The 15,252-nt window shown below is 39.5% G+C and overlaps 1 protein-coding gene across 4 annotated transcripts in view; it reads left to right on the top strand.

Annotated features, from left to right (window-relative positions):
• DMXL2 (Dmx like 2) overlaps positions 1–15,252 on the top strand; it is a 99,533-nt gene that overhangs the window by 25,408 nt on the left and 58,873 nt on the right. For all 4 annotated transcript variants that reach the window (XM_060174672.1, XM_060174670.1, XM_060174671.1 and 1 more), the window contains exons 6-8: positions 124–820; positions 1,962–2,083; positions 11,620–11,709. In XM_060174672.1, coding sequence (XP_060030655.1) covers positions 124–820; positions 1,962–2,083; positions 11,620–11,709 — 909 coding nt within the window. The remainder of the gene's footprint in view (positions 1–123; positions 821–1,961; positions 2,084–11,619; positions 11,710–15,252) is intronic.

The raw sequence follows: 15,252 nt of genomic DNA, 5'->3' as shown, positions 1-15,252 counted from the left end.
ATATTTAATTATGTATATATTTCCCTCTAGAAATATGAGATTTGGCATTTTGGAAATGGAAATATTCTGGAAGACTTTTGGAGAGGAAGCCAACTACTTACAGAATCTACTTGTGTTTTTCAGGTTTCTTTTTCTTCTCGGATTCCTGTTGCATTTCCGTCTGGCGACGCAAGCTCTCTTAGTAAAAACATCATGATGTATGCCTGTATAAATGCTACAAAGGATTCTCACCACACCCTGTTGCATCAAGAGATGTTGGCTGTGGGCAGTCCTCAGGGATCGAAGTCCTGCTCGAGACCACACAGTACAAACATGAACATTTTAGCCCCCACAGTGATGATGGTCTCTAAACACATAGATGGCTCGTTAAATCAATGGGCAGTCACTTTTGCCGATAAATCTGCCTTTACCACTGTCCTCACTGTGTCTCACAAATTTAGATATTGCGGTCATCGATTTCACCTCAATGACCTGGCCTGTCACTCTGTTTTACCACTGCTACTGACATCATCTCATCATAATGCTCTGCTGACTCCTGAAGCAGATTGTCACTGGGACTCAGACAATCAATTAAATAGACTTATGGATCCTGTAAAACACCTAAAAAGTTCTTCGAAGCAACCTCTTAGAAACGCAGCAACACGCACATTTCATGACCCAAATGCCATCTACAGTGAACTTATTCTATGGCGGGTAGACCCAATAGGACCCTTGTCATACACTGGAGGGGTCTCAGAGCTGGCTCGAATTAACTCTTTACACACTTCAGCCTTCTCTAATGTTGCTTGGCTTCCAACTCTCATTCCCAGTTACTGTCTTGGTAAGTATTCATTTAAACTATCAAATGTATTTGTTTTTATTAGTGATTTAATGATGAGTAACAATGAATAATAATTGTGACTAATAATAAGATAACAAGGGTACAATTCCATACAGTTCCCACCACCAAAGTTCCATATCTCATCGCCTCCATTGGAAGTTTCCCTATTCTTTATCTTTCTGGCAGTATGGACCAAAATTCTTTATGGGGTACAGAAGGTGGAAGGTCTGGCTTCTGTAATTGCTTCTCCACTGGACATGGATGTTGGCAGGTCAATCTATACCCCCAGCCTGTTTAACTTTGAAATTTATAAAATCTTTACGCTATTACTTCTTATGTAATAAAATGGTGTTATGTTCAGTCTTATGGCTAAGATCAAGTGTAAAAGTGATTTATACATGTGATTGATTATTTCCCCATTATTATTTAAATAGTGATTTAATAGTGTTTAATAGCTGAAATTATTATACATTATATCTAATAGTTAAAATTAAAATTTCAGGGGTATAATTGCACACGCACACATAGTGTGCATGAGTCAACACACCCTCCACAAAGTTCTGCGCCACTCCCCTCCCACCACAACTCTTACAATGTCTAAGAGAGTTTGAGTTGCCTTTTTTTTTTGTCTTGTTTTAGTCATTTTCATATCACATATGGGTGAAGCCCTCTGGTAATTGTCCATCTCTTTCCTTATTTCACTTAGTGCAATCACCTCCAGTTCCATCCTTTTTGTTTCAGATGATAACAATCTCATCTTTTTGGATTGCAGAATTGATTAGGAATGTCTTAATAAGTACTAGAATATAGACACTAGAATTTAGATGTCTTGAAGTTGGTTTTTACTAACAAGAGAGAGAGGCTGAAAACAAGAGATGATAACCAGAATATCACTATGGCATGCATTGTGCTGGCGGTTGAACTTGGGACCTCATGCACGCAAGCTATTGTGCACTACCTCTGGGCTACCTCCTTGACCACTAGCAGCTGGTTTTTAATCTTTTTTTCCTCTTGTAATCTACTTTATGTTAAATAATCTTATAAGCATTTGATAGTTTAGTTATGATTTTGGATATTGGTTGTGCATTGGCTTCAGCATATGATAAACTACTTTCATAATGAAAATCATTTATTTTCTAAGGTACATATTGCAATTCTGCAAGTGCCTGTTTTGTTGCTTCTGACGGCAAAAATCTGAGGCTCTACCAAGCTGTGGTAGATGCAAGGAAGTTATTGGATGAACTTTCAGATCCAGAATCATCAGTAAGTATTTGCCAATGTTTTCTTTTTAAATTTATTTGTTTGTTTTTGTGGTAGCTTTGGTTTATAAGACTAGAAATGTTTTAGAAGAAGTACTTTTTTTTTTTTTTTTTTTTTTTTTTACTCCAGGGTTATTGCTGGGGCTTGGTGCCTGCACTATGAATCCACTGCTCCTGGAGGCCATTTTTCCCACTTTGTTGCTCTTGTTGTTGCCCTTGTTGTTGTTGTTGTTGCCATAGGTGCAGTTGTTGTTAGATAGGACAGAGAGAAATTGAGAGAGGAGGGGAAGACGGGGATAGAAAGATAGACACCTGCAGACCTGCTTCACTGCCCGTGAAGTGACTCCCCTGCAGGTTGGGAGCCAGGGGCTCGAACTGGCTTTATGCCGTTCTTGTGCTTTGCGCCATGTGCGCTTAATCCACTGCGCTACCGCCTGACCCCCAGAAGTACAATTTTATACCTATTCAAAATATATTACTACATCGCACCCACTGGATTTCCCTAAAATACTGTGTGATTTTTTTTTCTTGACGTATTTTACTCTCTAGTTTGTTTATATTAGTTATTCTTTGCTCTGAGAAGGTTTCAAGAGGCCTGGGGAATGGGAGTGGGTAGAGTATATGCCTCCCATGGCTTGAGATCTGGGTTGCACTCCTGGCACCATATGAGAGTCCCAGGGGGGTGGGGGAGACGTGGAATATCATGGATGGTGGAGCAGCAGTGATTTAGTGTCTCTCAAAATAGAAAATAAAAATTGGGCTGGAGAGGTGGCTCAGGGGTGTTGTACGTCTAAGAGGCCAAGTGTTGGGTTCATAATGCAGCATGACAGGGACCAAAGATTGTACAGCAGCTTTACCAAGCTCTACATTTCGGCTGGGAAATTTAAACTTTTTTTTTTTTTTTTTTGGAAATTTAAACTTTTGAATGAAAATATTTCTGTGATTAGAATGTGTTATCAGGGGGGTTAGGCAGTAGAGCAGCGGGTTGAGCACACGCGGCACAAAGCGCAAGGACCAGTGGAAGGATCCTGGTTTGAGCCCCTGGCTCTCCACCTTCAGGGGAGTCGATTCACAGGCAGTGAAACAGGTCTGCAGGTGTCTGTCTTTCTCTCTCCCTCTCTGTCTTCCCCTCTTCTCTCCTTTTCTCTCTGTCCTATCTAACAACGAACAACACCAACAGCAACAGTAATGTCCACAACAAGGCTACAACAACAAAGGCAACAAAAAACAAAAGGGGGAAAAATGGTCTCCAGGAACAGTGGATTCGTGGTGCAGGCACTGAACCCCAGCAATAACCCTGGAAGCAAAAAAAAAAAAAAAAATGTGTTATCAGGGCCTGGGTTGTGTGATTCATTCTGTAGCACATCCATGTTACCATGCAGAAGGTTCTCAGTTCAAGACCCTGGTTACCACCTACAGAGAAGAAGTTTCAGAAGTGGTGAAACAATGCTGCAGGAGTCGCCTTTTCTCTCCCCCCCAATTTCTGTCTCTATCCAAAGTAAATAAAATATCGAAAAAAAGAAATTATTGCCAGTGGGTGGTAGAACTTTACTTTGGCAATTCTGTATCTAAATGGGAAGTCCTATATATTAGTTAATATTCAGATTTGGATATTGAAGTTTTCCATTTAACTATTAAATCATGCTTCATTATATCTGTTCTATTAGAGGTATTTCCAATATTGAAAGTCAAAAATATTTAGACTGCTTTTAAAAAAATTTTTATTCATTTATCAATGAGAAAAGGAGGAAAGAGAAAGAGCCAGACATCACTGTGGTATTTGTGCTGCCAGGGATTGACCTCAGGACCTCATGCTTAAGAGTTTAATGCTTTATCCACTGTGTCACCTTCCAGGCCACTTTAGGCTATTTTTAAATGTCTGCTATATGCCCCTAGATATCCAGGGAATAGAGAGTATATTTTAAAGTCTTCATTTAAGGAGCTTTTAATTTAGTTACAGAGAGACATTATTAGAGACTAACAGAGGTTAATAAAAGGTTAAATAGCAGGTGATATGTAATTAATTGTAAACACACAACGTTAGAAATACTTCATAGTTCAGAGAATCAGATTAGGGAATACATAGCAGTCTTCATTATTGAAGGTATTTGAGTTTATTCTCGATGAATCAATACAGTCTAGAAAGACAAACCCGTTTCTCTGAGTGAAAGCCTGAAGTGTGTGTGTGTGTGTGTGTGTGTGTGTGTGTGTGTGTGTGTGTGTGTGTGTGTGTAAATAATGGGACACAGACTCCTGGTGGTAGGAACTATGGAATTGTACCTCTGTTATCCTACAATCTTGTTAATCATTGTTAAGTCACTAATAAACAAATTTAAAAAGTTAATGTATAGACAAGACTGGTTCAAGAAACTGAGAAGTATTTAATAGTTGGACCTGTAGTCAAAGGTTTGGCATAGAGAAAGTTTTAGAAAAGTGACACCTTAAAATTAAAGAGTTGGAAGATGCTTTAAATGTCACCTCATCTAAGCAGCCATCTGATGATTTATTCCCCTCCTGCCAATTTGTCATCTGGCATGCAAGGAGGGAAATCTAAATGTAGCTTTTTCTGTCTTTGAACCTTCATTATTAGAGTGAAATTAAATTAATATTTCTTTTTTCATATTTTTTTATTTTTATGTATTGCATAGAGACAGTCAGAAATCAAGAGGGAAGGGGGAGATAGAGAGCAAAAGAGACAGAGAGACACCTGCAGCCCTGCTTTACCACTTGAAAAGCTTTCCCCTATATGTGGGTATCGGGGGCTCAAACCTGGGTCCTTGTGCATTGCAACATGTATACTCAACCAGGTGTGCCACCACCCAGCCCCAAATTAATATTTCTTCCTCTTATTTATTAGCCTTCAGTTCATAATGTCCTTTGCATAGGAGAATACCTCAGATTGTAACCCTAAACCTTTTACCCTTGGACCAAACTTTCTATCCTTAAATTTCTGTTTTACATTTGACCCTGGCTACTTTTCTTCTTATTCTTAAAAAAATTATTAGTGATTTAATAATGATTAACAAGATTGCAAGATAACAGAGGTACAATTCCATACAGTTTCCACCACCAGATTTTTGTGTTCCATTCCCTCCGGTTTTCTGTTTGTTGGGCATTGTAGGGTCACTGGAATAGGGCAGTAGCACGAGTGCTCACTGTTCGCTCTTACTGTGCTTTGGAAGTTACACCATATGCTTTGTATGGAGTTGATTAGTAAGGTGCTGTCTCAGATATCTTTTTTTAAATTTCTTTATTGGGGAATTAATGCTTTACATTCAACAGTAAATCACATATCTTAAAGACTTCTTTTGCATCCCAAAGCCATTCTCTGTTTGTATGTTTGAATTTGAGTCCCAAATATATGCTTATTTTCTTTTTCCATCTTGCTTGGGTTGACTTAGTAATACAGATTTGCTGTTACCTTTTTTTTTATATTAGATGAGTTGTGGCAGTTTTTTTTTTTTTTTTTGAGGAGATAGTCTCCTTAGTCTGAAATGTTCTAATTTATGTGTGTAGAATTATTTGGTATTACTCTTTTATTATCATTTTAGTCTAGTGGTATCCACTCTTTTATTGCTTAATACTGTTAATTGGTACCTTCTTTTTTTTTTTTTACTCTTTATTTATGTATTCCTTTATTTTTACAAGAACATTGCTCAGCTCTGGTTTATGGTGGTGCAGGGGACTGAACCTGGGGCTAGGGAACCTCAGGCTGGAGAGTCTTTTGTATAGCCATTATGCTATATCCCTCCCCTTTTCACTTTTTCTGTAAGTTTAATTTTATTGACTTTTTCAGGAACCAGCTCTTTGTTTCAAGTTTTCCACTTTTGTTTTCATTTTCATTTATTTCTTTTTTTATATTTATTTATTTTCCCTTTTGTTGCCCTTTTTTTTAATTGTTGTTGTAGTTATTATTGTTGTAATTGATGTCGTCATTGTTGGATAGGGTGAGACAGAGGGGGAGAGAAAGATAGACACATGCAGACCTGCTTCACCGCCTGTGAAGCAACTCCCTTGCAGGTGGGGAGCGGCCGGGGGCTCGAAGTGGGATCCTTACACTGGTCTGTGTGCTTGGGGCCACATGTGCTTAACCTGCTGTGCTACCACCCGACTCCCTATTTTCATTTATTTCTGACCATATCATAATTATTTTCTTTTTTTCTTCATCTTTTCTTCACCTCTGCAGAGAGAGCGAGCCTAAATTTTTTTCTAGGTCTCATGAGATAAGAACGTAGGTTATGGATTTGAAACTTTTTGTATTTTCTGACATCTTTGCTCTTAGGGCTCTAAATACCCCCCAGCACTGATTCAGCATCTTAATAAGTAGTATTTCATTTTTATTCATTTTAAAATGTCCTTGATAAGGTTATTTAGAAGTGTGTTGTTTTGCTTCCTGTTTTCTTTCTGTTACTGATTTCTGGTTTGATTCTATTCTAGTAAGAGATGTTTTGAAGTCTTTTATATTTATTGAGTTTTGTTTTCTGGCCTAGGGCGTGGCTTATTTTAGTGTATATTCCATGTCTACTTTTATGTGGGCTGCTCTATAAATGCCACTTGGATCTTGTCTCAGTTGATGGTGGTGTTGAGTTCTTCTAGATCTTTGCTAGTTTTCTTTCTAGTTCTGTCAATCATTGTCTGAAAGGGTGCTGTTCTTTCCATCTGCCGTTGTGCATTTGTCCATTCTTCTTTTTATTTCTGTGAAGTTTATATTTTATGCATTTTGCAGCTCTACTTGTGTATATGTTTAGCCTGAAGTCCAGGTGTTGGCAGGATCATGCTTTGCCTTAGGGAAAGATCCTTCCTTGCCTTTTCTTAAGTTCTGGTGGCTCCTGGCAAGCCTTGGTGCTCCCACACCGGAAGCTGCAGCATTGCAGTCTCTGCCTCTCCACTGTCTCTTATGCCCTTCTTGGAGTGTTTCCATGAGTCTCCCCTCCTCTAGTAAGGACACCAGTCATGGGATTTAGATTCATCCAGACTCAGTATGACCTTATCTTGAGCTAAGTATATCTGCAAACACCCTATTTCTAAATAAGGCTACATTCTGTGAGTCTAGGTAAACATGATTTTTTTTTTGGGGGGGGCAAGATACTATTCAATTCACTACTCTGGTGAAATTTATTTCTGTATCTGTAGCTATACGGTCAGGAACTTCCAAAGTCTCTTGAGCTTCCAGGCTTTCTTGAGCCATTTTGTGTCTTAGAGTCTTTTGTTATAAGAAACTGTGAGGTTTTTTTTGTTTTGTTTTTGTTTTTTAAAACCATTTTAAATATAGGCTACAGAACTTAGCCCTTATCATTGATCTCAAACTCTTTTTTTAAATTTTTTAATTAGTTATTTATAAAATGGAAACACAAGACCACAGGATAAGAGGGGTACAGTTTCTACCACCAGAGCTCCATATCCCATCCTGATAGCTTCCATATTCTTTATCCCTCTGGGAGCATGGACCCAGGGTCATTATGGGGTGCAGAAGGTGGAAGGTCTGGCTTCTGTAATTGCTTCCCCACTGAACATGGGCGTTGGGAGGTCGATCCATAATTCCAGCCTGCCTCTCTCTTTCCCTAGTGGGCAGGGATCTTGAACTCTTAAGATAACATGGTTATTCTCCAAGCAGACAGCCCCTCCAGTAGGGAGCGCACTTAACCATGAGTTAGGATCAGAGTTTGAGCTCCAGGCCACCACATAGAAACACCATGTGAAAGGGGAAGTGTCCCAAGTGGTAGAACAGTGCTGTGGGGCCTCTCCTTATCTCTTTATCTCCATCTCCTCCCCTGCCACTCACCCTCTGTCTAGAGGGAAAAAAAAAGTCTGCTGGGGTGGTGGAATTGTGAAGGTATGGATATCTGGTAGCAAACAAAACAAAGCAAAGCCACGAATTACTTTGCTGAGTTCTCACTATTTCTGCTCGTCTTTTTTGTTTTCTTATAACTCAGAGTAGCAGTTCTCCAGTTACTTCCTCTACTGTTTGTCAATTGAAAATAGCAGTAAGTTATCATGTGCTGTTTCCTTCCTCAAATGAGATTTCTAGTAAATGCTAATCAGTAGCTATTTTTGTTTCTAGAGACTTTTAAAAAAATATTTTATTTTATTTATTTATTCCCTTTTGTTGCCCTTGTTGTTTTATTGTTGTAGTTATTATTGTTGTCGTTGTTGTTGGATAGGACAGAAAGAAACAGAGAGAGGAGGGGAAGACAGAGAGGGGGAGAGAAAGATAGACACGTGCAGACCTGCTTCACCACCTGTGAAGCGACTCCCCTGCAGGTGGGGAGCCGGAGTTCGAACCAGGATCCTTATGCCAGTCCTTGTGCTTTGCGCCACCTGCGCTTATTCTAGAGACTTTTTAAAACTTTATTTAATCTGATAGGACAGAGAGAAATTGAGGGGGAAGAGAGATAGAGAGGGAGAGAGAGACAGAGAGACATCTGCAGCACTGCTTCACCACTTGTGAAGCTTTTCCCATGCAGGTGAGGGCCAGGGGCTTGGTCCCACTTCCTTGCACTTCACATGTGCATTTAACCAGGTACACCACAACCCAGCCCCATGTTTTTATATTCTCGGAATAACATCTGAAGAGATTTAAACTTTTTTCCTATGGATGAGAGATGCTGGGTTAAGGGAGTACTGAAAGGTTTGGGACAAGGAAGTAAAGTGTTTATGGGCCGGAGTGTAGTCGATAGGTACCGGAAACATGGGTACAGCAATGAATAGTGAAATATCCGAGCATCTCATAAAGCAAACCTGAGCTAGGGGTTGGGGAGGTAGCTCTACCTTGCCGTGTGGCCAGATTCTAACCCATCACATGGAAGGTTGCATGGAAGCCAAGGAAGCTTTGGTTCTGTGGTTTCTCTCCTTTCTGTGTGCCTCTGTGTGAGTGAAAAAGCAGCCTCACTGTGTCTTTGTTTTCATGAAAAAGTGATGGTAAGGGGACGGGTGGTGGCGCACCTGGTTGAGCACACATGCTACAGTGCACAAGCACCTAGGTTCAAGTATTGGTCCCCACCTGCAGGGGGAAAGCTTTGCGAGTGGTGAAGCAGGTCTGCAGGTGTCTCTCTGTCTCTCTCCCTCTCTAGCTTCCCTCCTTCTCTCAGTTTCTGGCTGTCTCTATCTAATAAATAAATAAAGATAATAAATTTTTTTTTTTTAAAAAAAGGACAGTAAATCAAGCAGAGATGACCAGTCACCTTTGCCAGACAGACATGTAGAAATAGAGTGGGGTTTGGCGGACCTTCTAAAAGAAGAGTAGGACTTGGTAGTATTTGAACACGCACACAAGAAGACATGATTCTAAGGTCTTTCGTTGGTGGAAGTGACTGCTATCTGTGGCAAAGTATTGGTGAGGGTGTGATGAGGACTTAAAGGGCCAGGCGCCTTGGTAGAGTGTGCATGTCACAAGGTCCAAGGACTTGGGTTCAAGCTCCAGTTCCCATCTGCATGGGAGAACCTCACGAGTGGTGTAGCAGTTGCAGGTGTCTGCCTTTTTCTCTCCTTCCCTGTTTCCCCTTTCCTCTCAATTTCTCTCTGTCTCTATTAACAAAAATGAATATATGGAAGAAAAAAAGCATAAAAATGATGTGGACTTAAGTTAGGGATACATTTAGTGTGTAATGTCTGAGGTGTAAGCATTAAAGTATAGTATAGTTAACTGCATGTTGTAGGCAATTAGAAATAATCTCCTGGTGTCCCAGACCAGAATATAGTTTACATTTGTGATTGTTTCTATGAAAAAAAAGTATTTGAAGATTTAAGAAAAAAAGCTTGATCAATATAGCTCATGCATGTGATCTTGAGTAATCGCGGTATGTGTAGTAAACTGTTGATGAAGACAGGGATTTGGTTATTGAAGACACAGTTGTTTTGGTAACACATTTTTGGATCTTTTTACCTAGTGATGCTAGGTCAGTGAGATTCAATCTTTTTTTTTTTTAATTTCTTTATTGGGGCATTAATGGTTTACAGTCCACAGCAAATACAATAGTTTGTACATGTATAACATTTCCCAGTTTTCCATATAACAATTTAATCCCTACATGGTCCTCCTCTGCCGTCCTGTTCCAGGACCTGAACCTTCCTCCCTCACCCTAGTGTCTTCTACTTTGGTGCAACACACCAATTCCAGTCCAAGTTATGCTTAGTGTTTTCCCTTCTGATCTTGTTTTGTCAATTTCTGTGAGTGAGATAGATTCAGTCACTTAACACGTGTTTTAATAAGTATTCATTGAGGTATGTAGCACTGTATGCTTGAATAATACTAACAGAGGAGCCTGGTGCTAGAAGGTAGGAGGTTTAGTACCTACTAATATTAGGATCAGTGAGGCACTCCAAGTTAAAAAAAACTGAGGTAGTGCAAAAGTATTAAATAAGATAAATACTATTTTTAATGATTTATTTGAAATAATCAGAACAGGATGTTAAAATTTTCAGTCAAGAAAAAGTAGTTCAAAAAGAATCCCTACTGGGGCTTGAGGCAGAAGGCAGAATGTGTACCGGAAAGGCAGATGTCATCTATTTTTAATAGCTCACTTTTCCTTAGAGCATTAAAGTAGTTGAAAAGTATTGAAGATACGTGTATTAAGTGTCACAGCATTGTTTTCGGTTTAAATATTCATACCAAAAACAACTTTTCTAGTTTTGTGAAAACAAAATCTCTAGTAATATTACCAAGATCTGCTTCCTAATGTGATTTTCACTTGCAGTTATGACTTACAATAAATGAGAGTAAGTAACTTGAAAAGTATAAAAAACATAAAGTATAAAAAAATATAAAGTATAAAAAAAGTAAAAAAACATTAGCAAGAAGTGAATATGTTATTTAAATCTGACAGTAAATGGAAAGAGGAAAGTTAGAAATATGCAAATTTCTGGATGCTATGTTAATAATTTTTGGAAAAAGTACATTATCAAGTAAAAATTAATATTGTGGGCACATATTAGTTTATTATGCCTATTATGCCGGCCCTTGTGCTTTGTACCACGTGCGCTTAATCTGCTGCGCTACCGCCCGACTCCTAGTTATATATTTCTTATATAAACAGACTTTTCTGTTTAGTTATTGTGGTTGTTGATGTTAGCAGAGCACTGCTCAGCTCTGGCTTATGATGGTGCCGGGGATTGAACCTGGAACCTTTTGTGTGTCAGTCATGACATTCTTGTTGCATAACCATTATGCTGTCTCCTCATCTCTGTTAATTTTACAAATGATCCTGAATATAGAAAGTGAAACATTTATTTTGACCAATGAATTGTCATTGATAGTGAGTATTTATTGTTTTTTAAAATGTGACCCCAAAATTTCTAGTCGTAAGGTGTTTATTACAAATTATTAGAGAAAAATGTTTTGTTTTTTCAATAAGAGAGATAAAGAGAAAGAACCAGAGCATTGGTCTGGCATATATGGTGCCAGCAATTAGATTCAGGACCTTATATATGTGTCCTGTGCTCTGTCACCAAGCCACAACCATTGAATATTTAAGAGGGACTGTGAGTATCCAATGGTAGATGCATAAATTGTGGACTGTTAACATTTTGTGTTTTTATTTACAGAAGCTTATTGGAGAAGTGTTTAATATTGTGAGCCAACAGTCTACTGCTCGACCTGGATGCATTATTGAACTTGATGCTATAACCAACCAGGTAAGCACATGCTTGTGAATTGGTGGCATTAATATGCTTTGTTCCAGAGTCCTTTGTTTGCATGTGATATAGCCTATCTTCAGAATAATTGTCTCATTTAAAATGAAATACAGCCAATTTCTCTTGATTTTCTTAGTGAAATTCGACTGATGACTTAGAAGTTATTCTCTGTGAGGTGCAGCACCCTATAAAGAATTTTGTTCTGTACTCCCAGAGGGATAAAGAATAAGGAAGCTTCCAGTGGAGGGGATGGGGCATGGAACTCTGGTGGTGGGAACTGTATGGAATTGTGCCCGTTACCTTACAATCTTGTTAAATCACACACACACACACACACACACACACACACACACACACACACACACACACCAGTGGAGATTAAAAAAAAAGAAGTTATTTAGTTGAATTGGGGGGGGAAGTACAGTCCAGGTGCCTTGAGACATGGCTTGTAGTTTTCTCTTTATGCCATTACTCCTTTCAATATCTACTTTCGAGTGTTTGCCTTGTTAGGCTGAATGAATATTCAATATGTTTCATGGGACTTAATGTGCAGTGAGTGAAAGCAGGATCACAGTGTACATTTATTATCTAACCATAGATCTTTTGTGTAGTCAGTGTTTGTCCCTAGCTACTTTCTGGGAATTAGGTTCCATTCTAGCCCCCAGTGTGTTTACTCAAACTCATGTCTTTGGACTACATGATAGAACTTATGTACTAATTCCAAATATTAGAAACAGTTTACTTTGCTGAGAAAGTTCCCAATATCTTAAAACAAGGAAATGAATAAGCCAGCCATACTTTAAAACATTAAGTTGTGCCAGAGTCAGATGGTAGCGCAGCAGGTTAAGCACACGTGGCGCAAAGTGCAATGACCGGCATAAGGATCCCGGTTTGAGCCCCCGGCTCCTCATCTGCAGGGGAGTCGATTCACAGGCGGTGAAGCAGGTCTGCAGGTGTCTATCTTTTTCTTCTCCTCTCAGTCTTCCCCATCTCTCTCGATTTCTCTCTGTCCTATCCAACAATGACATCAATAACAACAATTATAACTACAACACTAAAACAACAAGGGCAACAAAAGGGAATAAATAAATTTAAAAAAATGATAAAAAACATTAAGTTGTGCCATTATTTTTGCATGTTGTCTTGTACATTCTGTTGGAAAAAATAAAATGATCTTCACCATTGTGGAGAAATTACATCAGCTCTTGGCCAGGCCATAATTACTAATGCCTCCTTGGGAATCCTTAAAATAATCCTAATTATTTCTTGTTTCTACTCTATTGGGATAAGGGAAAAGAGTGGATTGGCTTTTGTTCACTTAGATGCCTTAATTTTCAGTGAGTGTATTTTTTTCCTTTATTGGGGGGATTAATGGCTTATAGTAAACAGTAAAATACAGTAGTTTGTACATGTGAAGCATTTCTCAATTTTCCACATGATTAAAAAAATTATTTATTCCCTTTTGTTGCCCTTGTTTTATTGTTGTAGTTTTGATGGTTGTTATTGATGTCATTGTTGTTGGATAGGACAGAGAGAAATGGAGAGAGGAGGGGAAGACAGAGAGGGGAGAGAAAGACAGACACCTGAAGACCTGCTTCACTGCTTGTGAAGCGACTCCCCTGCAGGTGGGGAGCCAGGGGCTCAAAACAGTATCCTTATGCCGGTCCTTGCACTTCGCCACGTGCACTTAACCTGCTTCGCTACCACCCGACTCCCCATAATTTTTTTTAAAACCATAGCACTTGTCAGCTTTGGCTTATGGTGGTGCAGGATTGAACCTAGGACTTTGGAGCCTGAGGCTTGAGTGTCTCTTTGCATAACCATTATGTTATCTACTCTCTTCATGACTGAATGTTAAGTTAATCCCCAACTTTAGCTCCTTTCTCACTCTTTGTCATAGGATGTTAATGCAGCCCACTGTCACCTAGCTATCTGCTTTCCTTTTCATACTTGCTTTCCCCCCCTTCTACTTCCTTTTTTTTTTGCCTCCAGGGTTATCGCTGGGGCTCGGTGCCTGCGCTATGAATCCACTGCTCCTAGAGGCCGTTTTTCCCATTTTGTTGCCCTTGTTGTCGTTATTATTGTTGTCGTTTCTGTTATTATTGTTGGATAATACAGAGAGAAATCAAGAGAGGAGGGGAGACGGGGAGAGAAAGACAGACACCTGCAGACCTGTTTCACTGCCTGTGAAGCGACACCCCTGCAGGTGGGGAGCCGGGGGCTTGAACTGGGATCTTTACAGTGTTCCTTGTTCTTTGCACCATGTGTGCTTAACCAGCGCTATCGCCGATATCCCTCCCCCTTCTACTTCTATATATCTTGAACTCGAGGGCTGATAATTACAAGCACTGATAAGTGTTTTCGGCTTTTTATAAACGAGTGTGTTCAAAGCTTATTCTGGGGTGTTGGAGATAGCATAATGATGATGCAAAGAAAGTCTCATCCCTGTGGCTCCAAGATACCAGGTTCAGATCCCAACACTACTATAAGCCAGCGCTGAGCAGTGCTTTGGTAAAATCAACAGCAGCAACAAATTAAAAAATGCCCCAAACAACAAAACTTACTTTTAAGCTTATACCCAATGTGTGTTGTACAGTTTCAGTTTTCTCTATGGGAGGAGGTTACCTTTCATACTATGAAATTGAAATTATGTTTTCATCTGGAACAACATAAAAATATCCTACTACTTTTATAAAAATTCTGTGGGCCAACTTAATAGTATAGTCCTTTGATTTCCTTCCACGTGAGGGAGCTGTTTTCCATTAGTCTCTAAACTGATAGCCTTTCCGTCTGATGCCAAGCTAGTCATGGCTTCTCCCCTTCCTTAGCATCTGTTGGACAGCCATTTAATTGTCTTGATACACTTCCACAGTAAGGTGTCATTTCTTTGTCTTTGATTGAGCCTTTTCTTGAATTTCAGCTCGTTTTTGTTGTTCTTAACAGTCATCTGTGATTGTTTTCACTCTTTCTGTGTGGTCCAAAGCCACCATCACGTAGCATAGCAGCTGACTTTTCTAGAAAGCCTAGTAGCTTCTTTGTAAGTACATTTCCCTGAGGTGTGTCATCCTCACTGGTGGTAATTCTCACTAGACAGGTTGTTGAAATAATTTTATGATCTTTTTCTTGTGCTTTGATTTGTTTCTTTTCAAAAGGAATTAGAAAAACTCAGTGTCCTGGGCTTGAGTACCTTATTTAGCTTAACTTTGTCCAGTTACTCATAAGACCTGCTATATTTTTCTCTCAGAAGTTCTAGCCATTTTTTTTTTCTGTTGCTTTTTCCTCTCTCACTTGTCAGTTAACACAGAATAGAAATTGTTAGATGGGGGTCGGGCGGTGGCGCAGTGGGTTAAGCGCATGTGGTGCAAAGCGCAGGGACTGGCGTTAAGGATTCCGGTTCGAGTCCCCGGCTCCCCACCTGCAGGGGAGTCGCTTCTCAGGTGGTGAAGCAGGTCTGCAGGTGTCTTTCTCTCCCCCTCTCTGTCTTCCCCTCCTCTCTCCATTTCTCTCTGTCCTATCCAACAATGAATAACATCAACAATGGCA

This window comes from Erinaceus europaeus, chromosome 16 (assembly GCF_950295315.1).
Source record: "Erinaceus europaeus chromosome 16, mEriEur2.1, whole genome shotgun sequence".
Lineage (NCBI taxonomy): Eukaryota > Metazoa > Chordata > Mammalia > Eulipotyphla > Erinaceidae > Erinaceus > Erinaceus europaeus.
Note: the sequence above shows the minus strand (reverse complement) of the source record. Positions and strands in the feature narration are given on the sequence as shown.